At 42.1% G+C, this 16711-nt stretch overlaps 1 protein-coding gene across 1 annotated transcript in view; it reads right to left on the reverse strand.

The window, feature by feature from the left end:
- Positions 1-149: 149 nt before the first annotated feature.
- The window catches only part of LOC135209765 (proteasome adapter and scaffold protein ECM29-like), a 104066-nt gene continuing 87504 nt past the window's right edge, over positions 150-16711 (reverse strand). The window contains 4 exon segments of the mRNA XM_064242550.1: positions 150-187; positions 453-524; positions 791-908; positions 910-989. Of these exon segments, the coding sequence (XP_064098620.1) occupies positions 150-187; positions 453-524; positions 791-908; positions 910-989 (308 nt within the window).

Genomic DNA, 16711 nt, shown 5'->3' on the forward strand with positions numbered 1-16711 from the left:
ACATTGTATGGATGAACAATAAATGTAAATGAAGACTAATTATGCCCAGTAAGTTAGTGATGAAACAATTGCAGCCTTTATAAAATGGAACAAATATTTTAATTCCAACCCATCATTAACAATTAGCAAAAATTCAAACTGAACTGAGCCTAACTATGCCTGATGGGTTTCTTATGATTCAAATAACCTTTAGGTTACAAATTTTACTTATGAATACTAAAAAAATTTTAGAAGCTCAATGCAATCAGCAGGATGTGCAATATGTACTGTTAAACTTTGCATGAAAGCAGCATATCAAAATATAAATGGAACTTCATGTCGACCGATTAAAAATGCATTTTTATAGAAGTATGGAATACACTAACTGGAAAATTATATCTATCCTATGTTTAAATTAGTTACTGCATATAATTAGTCTGTCTCCTACATTAAACCAACACGTATTTCCTTACCTTTTATTTTTTCTAGAAATTCATTCAGCACAACAAGGCTTTCCCTTCTTAAACTGTAAAATTTGGCAACTCCTGAAAGTAGAAGTTTCAAAAATAGACAAAAAGATTGTATGCAATTACTATAAAGCATTCAAATAATTTATGGGAAACAGGTAAATATTATTATACTATAAAGAAAGTGGCATATTTTCAAGAGAATTTGACAAACATCATCTGTACTTTATGCAGAAGAAGATATGACATTCAAAATCTGCTACAATACTTTAAGAAAAAGTTAACAACAGTTACTCAAAAATAGTCTACTTCTACAGACAAGACACAAATCAACTGACGCTTACCTAAGCAGTAATTAAATATCCGGCAGGAATGATGCAAGAGTGGGTCAAAAAGTGCATTACAAGGAGGCAGGAAGTTCCATTAACAGAAGTGTCTACTCCAAAAATGCTTTAATGCTTCAAACTATGCTAAGCTGAGTTTTTCGAGGAACACGGGATACACTGTTGTTTAACATTTGTACCACACGTTCACTATATTTCTCTGAAAATACAAGGGATTGATTATGGTTTATAATTTGCAAGAATCCTGAAAATTTTCTGAATGATGACAATGATATAAAACCTGGAGAATTTAGCACGATATAAGGACATAGGAACAAATAGAGAATTGCTGCTGAGAAAGTCAGGTGGGTTCTTGGAAGAGTCAGGAGGGTTGGGATGGAAAACCCCAAGGCTGATATATGGAATAACAACCACAATGTAATAAAAGCAATATGGTAGCTAGTCATTGTTAGCTATTAGGGATTCTGATGACATCAAATGATATCATTAAAAAAAGCCATCCCTTCAGATTCCATAGACAGAAAATTTAATTTGTACATTTAAAAAAAATTAACCATAAATATTATAATGCTGGGTGTCAAAACTACTTTTTCAATGTTACAAAAATTTTATACATATTTTTAAAAAATAATTTATAATTAAAGAAATTTATATTTTTCCCTAATTCCAACATTTCATTTTGACTTGATAATTTCACTGTTTTACATTTTCAAAAGGCCACCAAACCCAGCACTGTGACTTAAAACAACAACGGGTAGAAGAAAGTTAACTCTATGCTTATATTGATGAACCAGAACAGCATTTTGCCCGACATGTTCAGACCATGCTAACAATCTTAAACGTTAAGAAGAGTAGGTAAAGAATGTAAACTGCAATTATATACAACAAAAAAGAAAAGATGATGAACTGTATTAAGTAATTACAGAAGAATAAGATCATTTGGCCATGCTATGAAAATGTAAATATAAGTGGTTGAGGGAAGGTTAAGAAAATTTAATGGACAGTTCAGGGGTTAAGCCTCCTGACAAGTAATTAAATCCATTAAGTAATGAAGACCTATGACCCAGTATGCAATATTAGGGAAGGTGACAGAAACTGGAGTAAGAGTGAAGTTATTCAAATGTAAGTGGTTTGAGGAAAAAAGTAGAATTCTTGGGGCACATGGTGAATGATTTGAGAGCCAGTAATTTGTTTGTAAACGTGGTGCGGGAATTTCCAAAACTGAGAATAGTGAGAGAACTGAGACAATTTTTAGGATTGATAGAATTTGGGAGGAATTTGATGAGTAGACTAGCTATAAAAATAAGTAATTACAGCAAACAGCACAGGAAGATGTAACATAATAACCTGCACAAGATGATGTAACATATATAACAAGTGTAAAATACATAAGTGGTATACCACATGGATATAATCAGCCTTATTAATTAAACTTGACCCTAAAGAAATTGACAATAAAATACTCCAACAAACCTCAGATTTACTTTAAAATTCCACTTGCCACATAACAAAGCACATGGCTGTCCACCAGAATGCAGGATGAATCAGCATCCTATGTACATGTTACTTGACCAAGTAAACTTTTCAGTTCCTTTCATTAGACATAAATTTGCAAATTCTTTAAGTTATGTAATTTAGATTTAAAAGGATCCTTACAAATTAAGATCTTTCACAATTTTAGGATACAAAACTAAAAAATACCAAACATTTGTAAACTAATTTGTATTTTTCATAAAGCATAAACCAAAAACCTGAGGTCCCTTAACATTAGGATTTACTAGCGCCAAGCTGGAAACCGGTAGAATTAAAATTACACTTGTGAGATCCAGGGACTAATGGCATCTATACCAGGTCACGGGGCATGTATACCCAGAATTGCCCACGGCTACCTGTGACCCACCAGTTTATATTTTAACTAAACCCAGTTTAGACTGCTAGAGGGGTGGTTTGAGGTGGGCCTTTAACTGTTAAGACCTCAGGTTTGTTAGTTATGAAAAATACAAATTAGTTACAAATTTTGGTATTTTTGTTCATACAGAAACAAACCTTCGGTCTTAACATTAGGATAGACTTACTATTGGAGGGAGGTAAGTCTCTACAACTGACTGGGAGTTTGCCACCTTATCCATTTCCGAATATATAGGGAAATTCTAAGAGATGGACAATGAACCTAGGACCAAAGATATAAGCGGATCTATTGGTTTTCTCCCACTGGGTGTAGATACCATTCTACTGTTTACTCTTGTCCCTTGCAACTGGATCCACCTTCACCCCTCTTTTCCCTATTATCCAGAGGGGTGTGTTGCTACTGAAAAGTATATCATCACCTAAGATAGCTTCACAGTATGGCTGACCAACCTCCACCTGCATCTAGTCCGTTCCAGCACTGACGGTACTCTCCTTCATATTGCCCGTGTTGAAGGAGTAGGAAGAAAGAAGTAGTAAAAAAAAAGACCAGTCATCCCATTCATTCTACTCATACCTTCATCTTAGACTAGACGCAAACTGACCCGCCAGGGGCACTGGATGAACTATATCACTTGTTGGCCGCCACCACTGGACCCAAGGAAAAGGTGTCCAAGGATCTATGGGCAACATCTTTCAAATAAAATGAGGTGAAAGTTGTTTGGCGTTTCCACACACCAGCTTTCAGAATTTTATCCACTGACATGTTCTTTTTAAAGCCAGGGAAGCACTCACGCCCCTGATGTCATGAGCTCTAGCTCCCACCTGGCTATCTGACCCTCTGTCTTCTGCCGTATAAGGCATCTCTTATCGTCTCCCTTAGCCAAAACGATATTGTATTCCTGGACACTTCCTTTCTTGTTCCGTCCTGTACTTACGAACAACCTCCGGCACCCCCCGGCCTGAGGTGTACCTTGTTCTCTTTAAGTACTCCCTTAGTCCGCCCTGACGGGGCACAGGAGCATCTCGGCTTTGTCGTTGTCTACAAAGTCTGCCAAGGAAGGTATGGTAAAGGAGTCAAATCTGCCGTCTACTATTGTTGGATTTTGGGTCTTGGCCAACGAATTCTGGGACAAACTCAAAGACCATTGATCTCCAACCTCTCGAGTGCTTTATGAGATATGAGAGGCCATGTAGCTCCCCCACCCTTTGGTTGAAGCCAGGGCCAATAAGAAGACTGTCTTCAGGGTCAGGCTCCTATCTGTGGACTGCCTTAGTGGTTCGTAGGGGGGTTTTGTCAGACTACTCAGTACCTTGGTCAGATTCCAATCTGGGGCTTTTAGCTCCTTTGGTGGGCATGACTGTTCAAAGCTCCTCATCAGCATGGCCAACTCCCATGAAGACGATATGTCCACTCCTTTCATTCGTAAGACTGAGGCTAGAGCCGCCCTGTACCCCTTCACTGCAGATACAGACATATGTTTTTCTGTTCTGAGATATATCAGAAAGTCTGCTAACTGCTGAATAGTGGTACCGAGTGGAGACACGTTCCCTCTATGACACCAATCACAGTATGCTGACCACTTTCCTTGGTATACTGTCGCAGATGATTTTTCTGATATTACCTGCCATCTGAGTTGCTGCTTTCTGCGAAAACCCTCGCGCTGCGGAGGAGATACTTGACAGTCTCCACCCGTGAAGCGATAGGGACTTCACCGACTGGTGGTCCTCTCCACGTGCGGCTGACACAGAAGTTGCTCCATGGAGGTAACTCTCTTGGCAACATCTACTAGGAGTTCCAGTAGGTCTGGAAACCACTCTGCTTTCGGCCATAACGGGCTACCAGGGTCATCTTGAGGTTCTTTTGAGACCGCATTACCCTGTTCAGAACCTGACGGTATTAGACAAAATGGAGGAAATGCGTTACACGTCCAGATTGTCCCAGGGGTGTTGTAGCGCATCTTCTGCTACTGCCTCTGCGTCTGGGACTACTGAACAATACACTTCCAACTTTTTGTTGTACCTGGTTGCGAATAGGTCTATGATCGGTCCTTCCCACAACATGAGCATCCTGTCCACTACCTGTTGGTGTAGGGACCACTCCGTTCCCAGAATCTGATCCCTGCGGCTCAACTTGTCGGCCACTATGTTTCTTTTTCCCGGATATACCTGGCCTTGATGTCTACCAGGTTCTCTATAGCCCATGGTGAAGTTGACTGTCATCACATGTAACTGCCGAGAAACTAGGCCTCCTTGCTTGTTTATATAAGCTACTACTGTGGTGTTGTCTGACATCAATACCACTGAGTGTCCCTTTACTCTCTCCCTGAATTCCTGTAGAGCCAGAAAAAGCTGCTTTCAACTCCACAGCACGTTTATATGGAGTTCTCTGTCCTTGCAACTCCATTTTGCTGACACCATCAACTCCTCCATATGGGCTCCCCAGCCTTCTAGTGACGCATCCGAGAACAGCAAGAGGTGTCTGGGGAGGATTGTTGAAGGGGGACACCCACTGTCAGATTGTCGTCGTTCACACCACAGCAAGTCTTTCCTCACTTCTGCCGACAAGGGAATTTGCTCGTACGGGTGATCTACTGTTGGTGACCCCAAAACTCCTTCATCCTCCATTTTAGGGACCGAAGGTGTAGCCTTCCTTGTGGTACTAGCTTCTCCAGGGAGGTTAGGATTCCAGCACCACCTGCCACTGTCTTGCTGGCTGTGTCTGTTTTCCCTTAGAAAGGCATTCACCACTTGTTTGGCATTTCTCTACTCTTTGGTCTGTCAGGGAATACTTTGGCTTGGAACCCCTGGGGGACACGAACCCCCAATCCTTGGCGTTAGGAAGCCAATGCCTTATCATTGGCCACAGGGGGGGGGGGGGGGGGGCTTGTTGTGTCTACCACCATTCCCAGATATTCCAAACGTTGACTTGGATCCCAACTGACTTCTCCTGATTCACCACAATACCTAGGCTGTGACAAAGCTGCCAGGAGGGCCGCCTGTCCCTGAGTAATTTCTCCCTGGACTTTGCTATCACCAGCCATCGTCCAGATATCTTATTAGCCTGATCCCCTGAGCATGCGCCCACGCCGACAGAGGGTGAACACTTGTAAAAACTTGAGGAGACGTTGTCAATCCGAAGCACAGGACCTTGAATTCGAAAGCTTTCCCTGCAAGACTGAAGCGGAGAAATTTCCTTGAAGACTGATGGACTGGTATCTGAAAGTATGCGTCCTTTAGATCGACTGTCAGCATAAAGTCTTCGATTCTGACTGCTTGTAGAACCGTTTTCGGAGGTTTCCATCTTGAAAACTGGTTTTCCTTATAAACAGATTCAGCGTGACAGGTCTATTACTGTCCTCCACATCCCCGTTGGCTTTTGGGTACCCGGAAAATCCGCTGCTGTAGAAGCCTTTTGTTTGCGACTGCATACTTGTTGCACAGCTCCTTTTTCCATCATCTTCTTCACTTCGTCCTGCAGAATAGTGGCCTTCTGAGATTTGTGGGCCATAAGGTGACGTGGGGTAATGGTTGACATCCTGTCCCGTGGGTCGGGGTTTTACCCGGCGAAACGGGATCCAAATACCGATCCTGAGAACATCCCACCACCCACTGCTCTGCCCCTAGTTCCTGCCACACCTTCCAGTGATTTGCCAGGCAACCCCCCACTGGTGTGGCGAGTGATGGGAGGACGCCCATCCTATCTTCTTGAGCCTCTCCCTCTTCCCCTATTGCCCCTTCCTCTGTTGTTTCTATTGTGAAAGGGCCGATGAGTTTATCCTCTTTGGGGAAGAGGGTCTTGTGACTCTATTAGGGATGCTATGCCTCACTGTCTTCTTTCGAGACATCTGCTGTGTCTTCCCTCCAAAGGAGTAGTTTGACTGTTAAGACGTTTTCCTAACTGCCTGTTGCACCAACCTATCGTTAGTGTCCCATCCTTCTTCTATCTATCGCCTCTTCCAGTATGACCTCTGGCAACAGCAGTTGCGATTAAAAAACCAAGATATCCCCATTCCTCATTGCTAACAGGGAATCCAAATCCACATTGCGGCTTAGTCTAGCCAACGCTGCATCTCTCCTCATTAGCAGGATATTTGCCCAAACATTGGCACTTACGTTTGTCAGGTACGCAATCGCCTTGGAACTGACTGTAGTAATCTAATGAACACTGGTTCATCCACTACTTTCCTTGTTGCTTCTGAGGATGCAATCTTCGCCACTGCTGTTGACCAAAGGTCTAACCAAGAAGCAGCCATGAAAGACAGAAGAAGATGTTGCTTCTAACGTAGCAGCCTCTTGGTACGTCATTGAAGGGCAATTCATACCTGATCCAAGGTTAATCCAGGCCTTAACCTTACAACATTAGGGTTCCATTTTTGTCTAGACAGCAAAGGGACCTTTGGTGTCGTATCAATATTTCCTTTGCTTTATCATTGGAGGGGGAATAAATTTAAATGATCTATTAGATCTTAAGGAATTATCCCTCCCTGGGATCTTTGCGTTTACGTGTTGCAAGACCGATTCCGCATGACTCGAACAAGGCAACTTCATACGACACCTTGGTATCCCTCTTTAGTCCAAATGCCATGTCAATTCCAGGAGGAAGCATACTGGCCGGTGTTTCTGTCTTCTCCGAAAGGTTATTGAATTGACGAATCAAATCAATCACCTCTGCATACGAGGCCAGAAAAACTCTTGGTTTTCTCCTTCCTCCGGCTCTAGGTGTACCATTCTCCGTCACAAGGGATGTTGTCTCCTCTATCTTATCTGACAGACGGCCCGGAATTCCACGGCCGCCTGCCCCTACGGCCGCGTGTCTCTTTGATCTTTGCTGGCCGCTGTTGGCTCGATCCCGGATAGTCAGCAGGGGAACGAGAACGTCTCACTCTTTCTCTGCTCACGGATCTAGAGCGAGAATCTCGTTTAGATCTCCAAGATGAAGGCTCCCCCTTAAGACAGAGATAAGTTCGTCTCTATTAGTAATTGGCATCGTTTTCGAGCGTCGGCGAGCCCGGCCTCGACCTTCTATCCAGACACTGCCTTCCACGAACGTATCCGCCAAGGTGCCAACTCTCTATTTTTTCGTACTTTTAATAGGAGCCTTATCGTCCTTCGTACGTATTTTGAACGGCCTTACGGGTGAAACTGGGACCTGCATTCCATCCTCTGCTGCACCTTTCGCCGCCAACGTCGATTTTACCAGAGGTATCGCAGTTTTTGCGATCCGAACTGGCAACTCCGCCTCGGCCGCTAGCCCGCCGGCCGTCACCTCTCTCGCTTGTTTGGATTCTTGCGAACGGCTTCGTCTGGCCAATCTTGTGTGCTTAATAGCCACTGACTTTCCGACCTTCTTGCTGACTTCGGAAATGACAGTCTTGGTCCGAAGATGAGGAAGAATTGATTCTTCTCCTCTTAGCCCGAGGATCCGCCAGGAACTCCCGCAATCCTCCTCCAATGCTTGACTGGCGCTCGCCGTGACGTTATTGGACTTAGCGATGACGCCGAACTAGAGAAGACGAAGAAGGCGAATCACACTTTTCTTTTTGCGTCTCTTATTCATTCTCTTCTCTATATCCTGTAATTTCTGCATTACAGTTTGCATTGACGGGTGGTCAGAAGGCGTTATTAGCGTCTGGGTGCAGCGAAAAGGCCGAGAATCGGTCTGTGACGTCATCACGCCTGCCATATCTAGTGTGACTGTATGTTGTGGACGTCATCCCTCTCGTAGGGGAGACTGAGTGAGGTTTCTGCTGGCAACCGCACGTTTGCTGCCAAACTACCTCCCACGTTCTGCATCGCTGTAAACACTGAGTGGGATGGTGAAGCCGCGGCATTAATTCCCATAAATTGCAAGCCCGGGGGATGAGGAACATTCAGCGCTGTTGGACCCTGCTGAAAACCGTGACGTCATATAATGCGCAAGCAGGCCATCCAAGTTGGTACGCCTGGTAGGCCTAGCGCTGGACCATGTACATCTAAACCTATGTGCTTGAGTAGCAGGAGCCTGGAACAAAGATGGCGGATCTCCCCCTCTGCTTGCGAACAAACGGAGAGTGCAAATTATTCATAAAATTACCCCAAGGCCCCTCCTGACGTTTCCGATACAGAACCGCTAGGAGAAACCGAAGGGGTATGAGACAAATCAAAAGCAGGTGGAGAAACATATGGAGCAGCCTGGTTTATTGCCGATACAAAAGAAGCCGGTAAGGTTTGGTCATCCAAAGATGGCGTCACCCCCTTCCTTTTGTATTGGCTTTTCCCATAGAAACTTCTTCCACTGTTCCACCGACCAACCGCGACAAACAGAACACGGATTAGTAACCGTACATACGTTTTCCCTGCACCTACTACACGTTGGATGAGGATCCGCGTCGACACCCGAAGTTAGGAACCTAGAACATGTAAAGCCACCCGACTCCTGGTGCATTTTCCCTTTTGTCTCCTCTTCGAAACGGTAGACGATCCCGATGTTGAGGCAAAATTCTCCATCATACCACGTATACACTCTTACCACACTGATCACACTTGGAGAAAAAAGAAAATGAAAAATAAAAAATGAAATGGATAAAGAACGGGCAAACTGAAAAACCGGCTTTAAATCAGATAGACAGTAACACGTCTTATCTTAAAGGCGGTTAGGAAATAACTGGTGGGTCACAGGTAGCCGTGGGCATTCTGGGTATCCATGCCCCGTGACTGTATAGATCCGCCATTAGTCCCTGGATCTCACAAGTGTAATTTTAATTCTACCGGTTTCCAGCTTGGCGCTAGTAAATCCTAATGTTAAGACCGAAGGTTTGTTTCGTGTATGAACAAGTTACATTTTACTTCTTTAGTCCTTATGTACTTAATGACTTACGACACCCTAAATTAAATATTGCTCGAATATTTGTATAAAACAATAATTACCTTGAGTTTCTTTGGCATTCGGCCAAGCACGACCAAGGGAATGAACCATTTCATCAATGAGATCCCACTGAGAGATTCTTCCGTTTTGCTACGATCCTCCTCGGTCTTCATCCTTCTGATCTTCTTTATCCTTCATAAAACCATTTAAAAATACATTTAATCTTGTTTCTAGTTTGAATAAACAGATCATTACTTACCTGAATACAGATCAATACACTGAATTTATACCAACAAAACCACTGCCTTAGTTAGCCTTATACTTTAGTGCAAAGAGCAGACTGCAAAAACATTCATTAAAAGGCCATCCCACTACATTATGTCATAAAAGATATCCCTCAATATTGACACACCGCAATTTCCCTTCCCCCCAAGTTCCATCAGGATGAATTCTTCACTCCTGCCTTGTATCCGCAATTCAACTAGCCAACATTACAAATTCCAGTGTTGTGATATTTCACTATTTTTCCAAAGACTAGTGTGGAGGACTATATCGTTCATTTGTTCTTCCCTAGCTTGGTACACAATTAAGGTCAAGCTGACCTTTTGGTATGCTATCTCAACTGGAAGAGGCCACTGACCTCCACAATGAGCATACACTGGGATTCAGTGTACTGTACCAAGCTTCTGAAGTGTAATGTAAGCTGATATTGGTATTCCTTCAAAAGTGTCTTTCTTCTAAGTCACTTTACTGCTCATACTAAGTAGGAGTCTCTTTTCACTATCTATTACAGTGGAATCTTCTTTTAAAATAATGTTGATATGCAGTCAACATTTTAAACTAAAGAATAATGCTTCTTTAAGTAAGAGTTTGAAGTAATAATGTTTTAATAAATTCTAAAAAAATTCAAAGAAACAAGGGTTCCTTGTCTTATTGAAAGGACATTTGAAATTGCTCTCAACCTATCACATTTATTTTTATATAAAAATCTCATTAAGGAGGCGACACATTTTTAGCATAATAAAAGTTTATAATGTACAACTGTAGAGGCCTACTTATATAAAAAAGTTTATAATGTACAAGTGCAAATAAAGAAGCATTACAAAATGCTTTAGATACTTACATTTTTCAAATATGGAAGACATAGTTTCAAATACTTGCTCAAATCTGTCAATGTCGTAGTATCCAATACAACAGTAAGTGCTTTTATGGCATGTATTTTGTATTCCATTTTTTCCTTGCTGGCTTCTCTTGTTAATACTTTACTACATCTTCTATAAAAGTCCATCTATATCTGGATGCTTGAGACTACTCAAGATGGACTTGGTATGTACAGCAACATTTGATAAAGCTGTCACTAAAGCTTCTTTACCAGTCCATGTTTCCCTCCCATGCAAATTAGAGGTTAAAAGTATAAACCAGGGGATGAGACAAAACCATCATTCATACTTGGACCAAGCTTCTTTGAAACTGTGGAAAGAGCTCTACCTGCTGGGCTTTCATTGCCCAATTAGAGCTTTGCAATGCTAATTCACAAATGGCTATGATCTCATTAAGATATAATCTCACACCAGATTCAGTTCCAGGAGTGTTATCTGACCAAATCTCTTCCAGATTTCAGCACCACTGGGGCTCATTATCTGGAGTTTTTTCAGCATGCATGGCTAAAAATGCAAGTGGCATTGCTTCACATGCATGCTGTTTCATTACATCATTATTCTGAGCATGCATACTTCTCATTGTTAAGGCCCCACTTAATCGGATACTACTCTTCTTCCTCTCTAGGTACCAAGACTGTAATTTTGGCAAGCAAATCTTTCAACACTGGATGGTTTTGCAGTTTTAACAAGGTTTCCGATTGCATTAGCATAAAACTTTTCTGACCACGTGGATTTCTGTCACTTAGACCATTTACAAGTGCTGCCAAAAAGTTTTCCAGTTTACTTTCTAGTGGTCCTGGACAGGTGTGTTAAAGTTTACCACAACATGGGGCTGCTCCAGCACGACTTGCAAGTCCACAGAGTTTTTTGAGGTACTCACCAGACCTCCTACTAGCTTTTCCATTGCTTCTTCATCTACAAACTGCAAAACATAGTTAAGAGTGTCCATCATTGGTGTACCTCGTGCTGCAGCTATTCTAGCTACATCTAACTTTTCTCTGTCCCCTCCTCATTTAACCTTACTGAAGTATAACTTAGGGCTTGCGATTCAAGGCCCGATAATGCCTCTAATAATGCAGAATTAAAGTTCCCAAATGAGGTTTCACTAATGATCCCCCTGATCGACATAATTTTGATACAGTTTGCAAGCTAATACTTCTGACCTCTGAGACTGTACTTGTGATACCAGACGTGAGTAAGATGGTAAAACTTCCTGTAACATTTTCTGACTTCTCACCAGTTCCTTCACCACCATGAAATACAAAAATGAATACACAGATGGAAGATATTTGGATTATTTGGAAAAAAAAATACAGAAATATATCACCGAAAATTTAAGTGCAAAAAAAATTTAAAATATTCAATATGCATACTCAAGAATGCAAACACTATACCTTGATACAGCTTTTACTTAATGCCTGCAAGTCTTCTCTGATGCCAGTCTTACAGATCTTAATATCATCACGCACTCGGAAGAGAACAGTCCAGATCTCATTTATATGAGATAAGGCATTTATTGCTGACTGTCTTCTAAGTAAATCAGTCAGGGCCAGGCAAGCAGATTCTCGTACTCTCCATTGGTTAACTATGAGTTCAGGTTGTTGATGAGATCACCAGAGTATGGGTTCATAATACTTTTCAATCTGAAAAACAAAACAATGATTATGGAAAAATTTAAGTACTACTTCCATTTACAATTGTTAAAAAATTTAACAATGTAGCAGAGTAGAATACAGTCACTACTTACAGTTTTTGCTGTAGTCTGTGACTAGAGCATTCCATATGGAAGTCATGGGTTTGCTGAATCTTTGGTGTTGGGTCCATACTGGTCTCTTTGTTAATTTTAATTTTGGTATAATTTGTGGCAAATATGGTTTCAAGTTGCATTCCCGCTTGTGAGGCCAGTGTACTAAAACCATGCTGCTCCCTGAAAATACAACATAAACAATTATCATAAAGGCTATTACCAAAAAATTTAATTTCAATTATACTAAATAATATGCAATATTTTATTCCCCAAAATATGTATCAGGGCATTATACTAACTGATACTGGTTGGAAATGCCAACTAAGCCCTGCAACCAGGAAAATATACACTTGAAAAATTATTCAAGTTTCACAGTAACAATGCAGAAAATCAACATGAATTCAAATTTAGAAAAAGTTTCCTGATGTGAATTTGTCTACTTTCATCCCCTAATAACCTCTTTTCTTTTCACAAGTCATAAAAACCTTTCTACTTCACATCTTCCTTCCAGAACAATAAAATAATACATAGCAACCAAAACATTACAAAAACATAAAAATATCTAACCTTTTTGGAATTCCTAAACAGAATTATGATGGCTAGATTCATAAACTTGTAGATTAAATCTGGTCTGATTAAGGTCTGTTGCCAGTGAGCATAATTCACGATAAGTTGACAGCTGACCTCTGGAAGTGAAAACAAATAAATTGGCAACAGTAACACCATGAACTCAAGAAGTCATCTTTGCATCCATTTTTCAAGTTAAAGTAATGAGATTATTTAAAACAGTAAGAAACAATTTTCAAACAGCAAATTTTTGTTGAAACATAAACCAATACATAATCATAATTAGCCCATATTCCATGTGAATCAAAACCAGCTATAATCCACTTTAAAAAGCTGAAGTAACAATGGTCCCACAGCACATGCCTACAGTGCATGGTCTGCTTGCAACATCTCATTCTTCTGTGTAGCTCTGAATGCATTGGATGTTTATAGTGCACCCAATCTATGTAGATTTCAGTCATTGTGCTTTTTTTTTTATAAATGCTCTTTGCTTTCAGATTTCTGAAAAGATAACATATGGATTCTTTTCCCTCAGAAAAGACACTTTGAATATGCTTATTTTTCTACTTTGGTATTCATAAGTTCTTTCTTTATGTTGCATTCTGACAGCTTGAACATACACAGTAACAACTGCCCTTGCTTAGCCCTTTACTTCTCCTTGTTACCTTGCTCAGGAGTCTCTATGTCCTTGTGAACTCCTTGTAATTGTTCTCTTTGACGAGTTTTCCTTACATAGGATGTTGGAAATGGGCCTATGATCTTTCCATGTTGGTTCCTGGTTCCTGCTTTTTGTCTGTTCAGTTCAGTTCAGTTCATTTCTCTCTATTGGTGGCTTTGACTTCTCATCACCATTGTTCTCCCTACTAACCCTGTTCCTGTGAATTTGATGTCTCCTTATTCTCTGATGCATCCACTTCTCAACCTCTTCACATGCCCTTACCTGCCTCTGTTATTTGTGCCCCAGTATCTTGGCTGCCTTTGTGTCTTTTACTTTAAATTCAGTAGAGTATGTATGAAGTATGGGGTATCCATCCCAGCTCCCAGATAATGGCTTTCCTCCAAGGAGTGTCATTTGCTTGCTCGCTCTTCTCTTTAACAGTCTTGTCTCCCCCTCTCCTCCATTAATGCTTCCTTCAGAAGTGACAGAATTTTTCTTGCTTATTTTCCTTATCACCTGCAGTTCAAGAACACCCAAGAGCCATCGGTTGCTTGTTAGATGGTGGACTTTTTGGCATCGCCTGTTACTTTTGGGTCTACTACCTTCCATCGGCTAGTACATTGTATATAAATATAAATAAAACATAAATGCTTTTTATTGGATAAGGCATGGGTAGAGAATGTAAAAGTGCAGGTACTACGCATGTTCATATTGGGCAAGCCTAAACAAATTTCAAATATCAAGTTTACACTACACACAACAAGAGAGAGAGAGAGAGAGAGAGAGAGAGAGAGAGAGAGAGAGAGAGAGAGAGAGAGAGAGAGGAGAGAGACGAGAGAGAGAGAGATAGAGAGGTTTTATAAATGGGGGAGGGGGTTTTTGCACCTTAAAAAAATGACAATTTGTCGAAAATTGCATTTTTCCTAACTATACAAACCTGAGGTCCTTTAAACAATAGGAAGTAGCTAGCGAGGCAGCTGGAACGGTCGTAAGCTTCGAACAAGGGGAGAACGGTAGTTAACTGCTTGTCGACAGGTAAAACAAATCACTTTTGCTTTTGGCCCATGCAAAATACGCAGAGTGAGGGGTGGCATGAGGAGGGACTATATGTAAAGGACCTCAGGTTTGTATAGTTAGGAAAAAATGCAATTTTCGACAAATTGTCATTTGTTCCCCGATACGTAATACATCCAGGTCCTTTAACAATAGGAAGAACTCACTTCTTGGTGTGGGAGGAATCTGAGTCTTTTGATGAACAGACTGGTGTTCGTCCATCCCTGGAATGCCTCCCTGGTCGTAAGAGCGAGGGAGGGATCCAAGCCTCTGTCCGATTGATCGGGGTGTGCACCGCAGGATCAATGGTCAGACCTCTGGGCCGAGTACTAAGAGAGAGGCAAGCGTATCTCTTCGTACCAGCAAGCAAGAACTTGTTCCTGTTTGCAAGAGGCAACATAAAGTATGGGTTGTCTCAAGCTGGCATCCACTTCCTCCCCCTTGTTGGAGGAAGTGGTGGATATACGCTCCTATCCCTAGTGAAAGGGATAGGATGGGGCTCTGTTGAGTAGCTCACCTGCATCTTGTCCTTATCCAGCAGGGTGACGACCGTGTCCCTCTACCACAGTAGAGGGGAAGAAAAAGATGGGAAGAGGAGCCAGTCACACTCATCATTCATCCATCCTTCTTACGGTCACACCAGGACTCGATGCTGTTCAGCTGCGAGGGTCTGGGTTCGCTACACAACGTGAGCAGCCACCACGGGTCCCAAGGAAAAAGATCCAAGGACCTGTGGGCAATATCCCGAAGGTAGAAGGAAGGGCATGTGGTCTGGTTGGACAGACCCCTGCCTTCAGTACCTGCGCCAAGGAGAAGTTCTTGTGGACAAGGCAGCATCTCCTTCGCATCGAAGGCGGTGAAGTCCATTAGGGGGGAGGGGATTGTGAACGACTCGCAACCAATCGTCAGGGACCGAAGGGTTCTGAGTCTTCGCTACGAAGTTCGGTACGAAATCGAGCGTCACGGATCCCCATCCCCTGGGTGCTGACTTCGCAGGAGAAGTCATGCAGTTCTCAGAGGAAAAGAAGGAAATAGTCGCATGACCTATCCCTCTTCTCTACTTCGGTGATGTCCAGTACCATACTGGTCTGTCCGTTAGCAACGAAGTCTCTCGCATCCTGCCTATCCCCATGCAGCGAAGTTCTCGGTAGTGATAGGACACCGACAACTCCATGGTGGGTGTCAATGGTATGGGCACTGTGACAAGCTATTAAAACGAAGTAATGGTTGCTGTGTAACAACCGAACTAAGTCAACAGCGTAATTCGTAACTGACTCGGGCGCTCTGCAGCTGCCGACTGACTGCGTTCGGTAGGAGGCAAGTTTGTCAAAGCATCCGAGTAAGTCACGTGACCTTCGCCTTTAAAGGGTTATGCCGAGAGACCAAACAAATGATGTATTTGTTTGTCACCATGCCGGACAGCGAGGTGATGATTCTCTTAAGGCATGTACCCAACAGGCGAAAGTCAATTGCCATTCTAGAGACCGAGGTCCCTGAAGGTAAAACAACACTATGTACCGTTGACGACGAAGTAGATATTGAATGCAACCTACGTCTTCACATATGAATCGAGAGAAGGATCTCAAGATTCATAACCTGTGCTTACAAATGACTGAAAACGCTAACCGCTATTTCATTGCTGTCCGGTGAGAAGTCGTAGTTGCAATGAAAGCGGAGCGTTCTTCGGTAATGAAAACACAGGTGAAAGCCGCCTGAAGAACTGCTTCTCATGGGCTGAACATTTGGAGGTAGAGCTGTCAGGTCGGAGAGTAGGCGATGTCTTCTGACACATCTTGTAATTCGGGTTGAACAATGAACAATTGTACCACCTACGAATACGAGATATTTTGAAGACAAACTCAGATGTCTGCAAAATCATTCGCATTATCGCAGTGCGATGCAGCGGGAGACTTGTACAGACTTCTGTTACCGTGCGGTAAACAGAAAGAATGAAAGAGTCCAAGAGATATCTCTGTTGAAAATT

This window comes from Macrobrachium nipponense, chromosome 38 (genome assembly GCF_015104395.2).
Source record: "Macrobrachium nipponense isolate FS-2020 chromosome 38, ASM1510439v2, whole genome shotgun sequence".
Lineage (NCBI taxonomy): Eukaryota > Metazoa > Arthropoda > Malacostraca > Decapoda > Palaemonidae > Macrobrachium > Macrobrachium nipponense.